This window comes from Cryptotermes secundus, unplaced genomic scaffold (genome assembly GCF_002891405.2).
Source record: "Cryptotermes secundus unplaced genomic scaffold, Csec_1.0 scaffold639, whole genome shotgun sequence".
In the NCBI taxonomy this organism is placed as follows: domain Eukaryota; kingdom Metazoa; phylum Arthropoda; class Insecta; order Blattodea; family Kalotermitidae; genus Cryptotermes; species Cryptotermes secundus.
The window spans coordinates 859,163-867,529 of NW_019743157.1; the positions used below are offsets into that span (position 1 = coordinate 859,163).

General features: G+C 40.4%; 1 protein-coding gene across 5 annotated transcripts in view; it reads right to left on the reverse strand.

Annotated features, from left to right (window-relative positions):
- LOC111873922 (ubiquitin carboxyl-terminal hydrolase 47) overlaps positions 1–8,367 on the reverse strand; it is a 67,008-nt gene that overhangs the window by 35,739 nt on the left and 22,902 nt on the right. For all 5 annotated transcript variants that reach the window (XM_023869017.2, XM_023869019.2, XM_023869018.2 and 2 more), the window contains 2 exons: positions 5,981–6,102; positions 3,701–3,894 (listed from right to left, as the gene is read on the reverse strand). In XM_023869017.2, the coding sequence (XP_023724785.1) occupies positions 3,701–3,894; positions 5,981–6,102 (316 nt within the window). The remainder of the gene's footprint in view (positions 1–3,700; positions 3,895–5,980; positions 6,103–8,367) is intronic.

The following is an 8,367-nucleotide window of genomic DNA, read 5'->3' on the forward strand; positions in this document are numbered from 1 at the left end:
CACAACCACCCATGAGAGCCAATGAGGAGGTTATTATGAGGATTGAGGACACTGAGGGGAAGTCACCCACCCTCTTTCGTCAAGGCTGAATCAGCGAAATAAAACCATAAATTAGGGAATTTCGGGGGACTTAGATCATGTTCTAACAGAATATTCAGTTGTCAGCCGGAGGCTCTCGGCGACATGTATTCCATAAGAGGGTGGACAACGGCTGTAATCTACATTTGTATTGCAAGTAAGTCTAGTTGCTCATATACGCCATGCTGTTAAAGGTTGTGTTAACACAAGTGTTATTGTGAGATAATGAGGCAGTATCCAGTGAACCAAGTGAGAGTCAGGGTAGAACAGGGTAGGAATGAATGTACAGTAGCAGACGATGATAGGAGGCAGTTCAGGCACCTCCCCTTCACAACTAGGACGGTAGAATGAGTTTAGCGAGATATGTCATGTAAACAGATAAGAGCAGGCCTTTTTATTAAGGTATTTATGATTGTAAATAGACAAGTGTACATAGTGGAGAATGTACACAGGGAGTTCTGATTCGCCCATTAGTAACCAGCCCGTCCTCAACCCAGCCCGAGCTCCCCTAGCCAAGACCGCCGACGGCAGCCGAGTGCAACATAGATGTTAGTGAAAGAGAATAACCGACGAAAGTAATTATAAGTTCTCACCCCCTCCCCCTGAGGTGTAACAAATTGTAAAGCAAGACAACTACTCGCACCTTAAAAAGATTTATAACCAAAATATTCCTGCAAAGAACAAAAAGAATGTGAATATAAAAATTGTTTTAATTGTACCTCAAAACTCTTAGTGTCACTCAATATTTCTATTTCAGTTTTCTAGATCGGAGCTGCTACTTCCTTGAAATAGCTCCTCAATTATCCTCACAAGGCTGAGTGGACCCCGTTCCAGACCCACTACTTTTCAGAAAATCTGGAAGAGCCGGGAATCGAACCCGGGACCTGTGGACCTGTAGCCAGGAACGCTGATCACTAGACCACAGAGGCAGTCTTCAAGTTTCTCTATAAAGATAATTATAAAGCTGCATTCCATTCACACCACCATATGACTGACTAATTGCTGTGACATTTCATCTGTCGAACACATCACTTTACTTGATCCTGTTCTACTTAGTCTCTGTGTTTTCTATTACACCACAATCTATGGTCATTGAAAATGATCAGTATACAGGAGGCCTTTATTATACCACAGATCTTCATATATACTGTTCTTTTTGTCCTGTCCGCCAATATGATTATATACTGTAACATAATGGCTGGAAGCAGGAATAGTGGAGCCACAAGGAAAGGCCACTGCTAGGTAATAGCCAGTAAACACACTCCCACAGCTTTAAGTACATCATCCATTACTAGGCAACGGCAAAGTAAACACGCTACCATATCATCAAACAAGCAGGCCATCGCTAGGTAACGAATAAATATGCAACAACACAGCAGCTGCTGATGGCAGTGTTTTCTATGTGATCTGATCCAAGGCTATATAATGAAAACCAGCATATCAAGCAAGCTGTCATCCAATGAGAACATGAGCACCAAAGCAGACAAACCTCCATATGAAGTGAAGCAACAACCAGCAAAGACATAACAGAATGAGAATTGGAGGATGCAGCAGTGGTTTGTTAGTGACAGCATTATAATTATTTGTGGTTACAAGTTGTAAACATTCACTAAATCCAGTTATCAATCCAAACCTTGTGTCAAATCACTAACATGTGGAAATATGTTTCATGTCATACCAGTTTCTATGAAATGTTTGTTACAATATAAGACTGGACTGCAGTATTCCTCGCTGCAGTTTGGTAAAGTCCACAGTCCACTATGAAAAGGCTTATGTTTCTGGTTTCTCTGACCTCACTATTCAATTCAAACAGCAGAATTTAATGAGCACCCCCTTTTACCTGCTCAACTAGTCTGAAATGTACTTTAAATTTCATGTAAACATTTTATTCACTGCATAAATACTGTATACATAATAACAGGGATTCCAAAATTACACAAATGTCATTTTCACTTATAACACAGGTACTAGGTGGTTCATATATGACCGGGACTGATTTTTTTGTAAACAAGCCGCACTGCGCAGCAGCTGTGCGACCTTGAGAGAGTGAAGCCACAACCTTCACCCTCCCTCCTGTTAGGGTTAGAACCTGTTCAGTCCTGTCTGGAAGTTGCTAGAGTGATGAGTGAACAGAAGGTACCACGGAGCGTGGAACAACGCATTGTGATCAAATTCCTCGTTGGAGAAAACGTCCCGTCCGCTGAAATTCACCACAGACTCCAACAACAGTATGGGGAAGAGTGTCTCTCACGGACCCGTGTGTTTGAGTGGTGTAAGTGCTTCAGAGAGGGCAGAGCACGCGTGCAGAATGAACCGCATGATCGTTGGCCACGAACATCCGTCACCAAGCCAAACATTGATCGTGCAGACACACTTATTCGTGAGAATAGGCGCGTCACTATCAAGGAACTTGCAGCAATGCTGTCCATCAGTGTTGGTAGTGTAGAAGACATCATGAAATACCACCTGCACTGTCGTAAGGTGAATGCACGGTGGGTACCACGCACTTTGACGGACATGAACAAAATGGTGCGCATGCAAGTTGCCAGTTGTCTCCTACAGCCGTTTGAAGACGAAGGTGATGCATTTTTGAAGTCTATAGTGACCACCGATGAAACGTGGGTGGACTACTTCATTCCCGAGTCCCAGCAATCATCACGCAAGTGGCGGCATACCAGTCCTCCCAAACCCAAGAGAGCGCGGAGGAGCCGTTCGGCAGGAAAAGTGATGGCAACGTTCTTCTGGGACTGGCAGGGGGTTATCCATGCAGACTTTCTGACAGATGCCAGAACAGTCAATGCAGCTTATTACTCAGACCTCCTGGCAACAGACATGAAGGAAAAGATCCGATCCAAGCGGAAGAGAGGTGGAAAGCGGGTAGCCTTCCTTCAAGACAATGCATGCCCCCATACGGCCAAAACAACAATGGAAACCCTCCAGAAATTGAAATGGAACCTTCTGACACATCCGCCGTACAGTCCCGATTTGGCACCAAGTGATTTCTACCTGTTCGGAAGGCTCAAATCAGACTTGCAAGGCATGCGGTTTGTGGACAACAACGCCGTCATCCAGAATGTTCGGGAGTGGATACGCCGCCAACCACAAAACTTTTTTGAAAAGGGCATCAGGATGCTTCCAGAACGCTGGAAAAAAAAGTGTCGACTCGGGAGGGGAGTACGTTGAAGACTGACTTGTTTGGCAATTATGGTTTAAAAAAAAACATCAGTCCTGGTCATATTTTAACCACCTTGTACAAAAGCTGTCCCCCAATATTGGGTTAAGATCAAGGCACTACTAAACAAAAAATCTATACACACATACTATAATTCTCAGTTTCTTTAGTAATGCCTTCTCTCAACAGCATGGGTTATCCCATGCCAAATGCAAGAATAAATGTGAATGTAGAAAGATGTGGTCCAAAGACACTATCCCATTAACTGGCTGAAGGTGGAGGATATTATTAAAATCACGAACAACCTGTCTGGATCACTGCTATTTGGGATAAGAATGGAACCCACAACTTCGTGAAGGGCTAATCACTTGACCACCATATCTGATACGAAGTTTCAAACACATCTGAAACAACAACAATTCAAACATAATTCCTTCGTTATGTACTCACTTATCATTGAGTTTGATTCGGTGCAGAGTGTTATAATCGAAGTCAAAACGCTTCAGATGTAATGTAAGAAGGTATGGAAACTTGGAAAATTTCAGTCCTTTGTGAGCATCACATTTCTTGTTGCACTTTTCACAGTAATACTGGTTGTTGCCATCAAGAGTCTCTGGCTGTACAAAAGCTCTTAATGCTTCTTCCTAAAATAAAATAAAACAAGTTACAAAATAAGTAGTTACTATAGGATTCTGATGATGGTGTATAACACACTAATATATTGGGTTTTTCGACTTTATCCATCGTCCTGGTTTTTAAGATAACTAATAAAAACACGACATTTCGGAAACTGGATCTGGGTCCAGTGATTGAGGCTAGCTCTTTCTAACAGACCCAACAGAATAGGTGTTTTCCTTCACCTGAGGATGGAAACAGATCCAGTTTCCGAAACGTCGTGTTTTTATTAGTTATCTTAAAAACCAGGACGATGGATAAAGTCGAAAAACCCAATATATTAGTAAGTTACAAAATGTATGGACAATGTGAAAATTTTGGTGTCTTTGATCCATTGATGCCTGTAGATCTTCAAACTGTGAACGAGTTTCTGATGCCGTGTTGTATGTAAACAGCAAAAAACTGATGATTTCAAGCACAAACATTAATAACACAAGAAAGTCTTTCTTTTAGGTTTTTTGCACATACTACTTTACAAGATCGAAGCTGGGCCAGAGCAGTCAGTATAGTCACGGGCTATAGGCTGGATGACTGAGTGGTCAGACTTTGAGTCTCAGTAGGGGCAAGATTTTTCACCTCTCCATGTTGTCCAGACAAATTCTGAGGCCCACCCAGCCTCATATCCAACAGGTCCCAGGGGTGCTTTGCCCACAGGTAAGGTGGACAGTTTGTGAAATTAACCACTCACCTTGAACTAATGCTGTGGTCAAGAATACATGGATATCTATACATCAACTCTCTACACATGTTCATAGCATAGTGCTCGCAGAAACGTTATCTTTACTTTACAAGACTACAATTTCATTCAATTATGAAGAGTTCTATCTCTGAGAAAATAATGCTGTGTAGTCCAATGACTGTCAACCAATGTTTCAGAAGAACATGTCACCTCCATCTTCAAGCACTGAAGAATAAGCCAACCAAGTACCCAACATGAAGTTCTGCTTGCTGCCTGTACCACGCTGGTTTTTTCCTTGGCTTCCTCTTCAACCCTTGGAAATGAAGGGGACACGTTTTTCCAAAATTCTGGCTGACTTTCACTTGACTACATGGTGTTACATAAATCTTGTGAGACTCTGAAATTCTTCAATTAGTTCTGTATTTCAACATCCTGTTGCAATTGTTTAACTTAACGTCTGTGTATTTATTGTCTGTCAACATTGCAACACTTGTTTATTCACTACTTAATTTTAAATTTAGTTTAACATCATACACTTTGACACTACATGTTTCAGTCCCAAACGGCCATCTTCAGATGTCTTGATATGTTACAAATATTTTATTAAATTATGTTAAAACTGCTATACTGTCTTAGTTCATGTTAAAATCACACACTGTAGTTCTCTTTTCAAGGTAAAACCAAACAAAATTCTTTTAAAGTTTCTATTATACCCACGTTATTTTGGTGCTTTTTATTTCACCTCACACGGGGTGTCGTCCGTTGTTCATAAATGTATGTCTGTCCAGGGTGTTTTGTTTCAGCATCTTACCCTCATGTTCATAGCCTATTTTTCAGTTATGACTGCCATATGCCCCTGGTTTGCATGTTTCCTCCACAGCATGTGGTGTTGTAAAGACAATGTGAGCGGCCAGCTGTTGAAACAAAACACCCTGGACAGACATACATTTATGAACAATGGACGACACCCCGTGAGAGATAAAATAAAAAGCACCAAAATAACGTGGGTATAATAGACACTTTAAAGAATTTTATCTGGTTTTACCTTGAAAAGAGAACTACAGCGTGTGATTTTAACATGGACTAAGAGAGTGTAGCAGTTTTATAATAATTTAATAAAATATTTGTAACATATCAAGATACCTGAAGATGGCCATTTGGGGCTGAAACATGTAGTGTCAAAGTGTATAATGTTAAACTAAAATTAAAATTAAGCAGTGAATAAACCAGTGTTTGTCAATTAGGTTTATTTTTAATAACACATATTTTTTAATTAATGAGACTTTACACCACCATCTCAACAAGAACAATTCAAATGAAACAAATACACATGTACACAAAGAATTCTCACTACACATCAACTAAACAATACTTACAACACTTCCATATGCCACTGAACTACCAAATGGTCGCACTGGTAGAGGGATGTCCAGAAATGTATCTTCTCTCGACTTTTCTGTACCACATTCTAAGCATTTAACATAATCAATCATTTTTCCTGCAAGAAATAAATTACAAGCTTTATTCTGTAAGTAAATTGTAGTTTAGCTCCATTATAAAATCACTCTGGAGGTCACCAATGTCTGATGCATACAATTTGACAATGACAGCAAGGGGTTCCCAAAAACCCTGTAAGAAAATTAGGATTTCTAGAACTCAAGTAAAAATAAGGCCCTCTAGAAATCAAGTGCACATAAGAATTGGTAAACAAGTAACTCAACACTTCCTGATTTCCATTAATTGTTAGTATACTTGTCTAATTCTATAAAAAGAAAAGTTATGTTACAGGATTATCATATCTGCATATATTCCCATTAAACAGAGTGCTCAACATCAAATGTTACTGGTTCCACTGTCTAACGTGCAACACGTATTTCTATAAAACTCATTTAAAGGTTATTCACTTTAAATATCATATCATATAACTTTTAAGTTTTTCACTACATGTTTTGACCATCTGATACTAAGTGATATGCAGCACAATGCTACAATATAATGAGAGAGCGCACAAGCTTAAGAAAATTCAATGCAAAGATCAAGATTATGAACCATAACAAAAAAAAGAAACCATTACTTCTTTTAAGTAAAAGATATCTTGATCCATCCCATTGCTTTATATTTCAGTGAAATATGAGAATATATAAATACATCTTTACAGGTTTGGCCAGCACTGGCCATCAACATCAGGTTCTCCAACACAACAGGGAAATGCTTTACACATGTCACTGTACAGGGATTTTTACCATTAGAAATTAAGATCAATTACATCAGGTTGTTGTAGCAGTATGTAAGGTATGCTGTGATGTAACCGCACCATTGAAATCCTTCCCTCCCCTTTTTTATTAGTAGCTAATATAGTTTATTAATAAGAAGTTATGAGGAAACAAAGGTTTAATTAAGACACACTGTAAGAACAAGGAATAGGCGATGAGCAGATAGACCACACTTGTGCAGACAAGGACATCTGCTAGTCCTTGTGTCCAAGCATCTGGTGTTATTTTCCAAAAGGGTAGAAAGTGATACTTCAAGAAACCCCACTGAGTTTCTTTAGAAACTGAGAATTAGCCTTGCAGCGGCAAGACACTTTGAGAATTTAACAAGTGACAGTTTCTACCAGTCGTAAGTCAGAATTGGGAGTGCCAAGAAATCATTGGTGACCCCTCATAAGTTGCATCGCTGTCAATTTCACCGTTTTGTCTTTTAGGGCAAAATTCTCTTTAAAATAGTCTCTCTGTCTGGAACCAAAATTAAACCAACTCCCCTTATTTGAATTGGCCTATCAGGGAAATTAGGAGGAGAGGAGAATAGGCAAATACAAATCAGTTAGGGCCTCTGGCTCGGCAGAGAGTTCAGTCTAAGATTTTTAGTTGTCTATCAACCTTTGAACTTGGCGGAGGCAAACCCCGCATCACTCACGCTAAAAGATAATTCTAAGAAGTCCAATTTTTTTGCTCTCATAATGACTCATATTGAGATTTAGCGTAATCAACATGAGCGCAGCACCAAGGATTTTAGCAAGCTGATTGACTGCATTTTAGTGGAAGTGTAACACCCGCTGCTTGTAAGCCGAAACTAAATCAGGTTGTGAGAATTTACGCAGCCAAGTGTCCTTAGGAAGAACAGCAATAAAGCGTTGTGGTGTAAAGTGCATTGTGTTGATTAGAGGTGTTTCACCCTCACTTGTCCGAGCCTGACCCGTATTTGACCTGAAGAGACTCATCTCCAAAAGCTAGTCAAACCCACAGTCAGCTTCCAAATGCTCACACCTTCCCCACTTACTATGAATCGTAAACAGATTATAGCTGTTTGCTGGCACCCATATTATCAGATCCAATCCTGAAATCCAACCACTAATAATCAACTGAAGGAAGAAGCGGTGGAGCCAGGTCAAGCCGAAACCAGCTACGACATAGCAACTTCAGCAGTGGCAACACCAGGTAGGGCAGTGTCAAAGTGGTCATTGGAGCAGAGGGGCTGATTGCCATTAACTCCCATTCCCTGCACTAATATCCAGACGGAGCCGCAGGCGAAAGAGATGAGGGACGGTTACAAAAGAGAGAAGAAGTGGCACCAAACATGCAGGTAAATGGTTACAGTGCTGAACTGCATACCTCGCATACCAATACAACATTCACTGAGCACAGACACAACGTCCCATAGACAAGCATACAGAATTCTCTACATACTGTGACATGTTGACCCCTACCTCCCCAGCGGTACGTGGCGGTAACGTAACGCTCGCGTTCTTACGGTAATAGGCGAG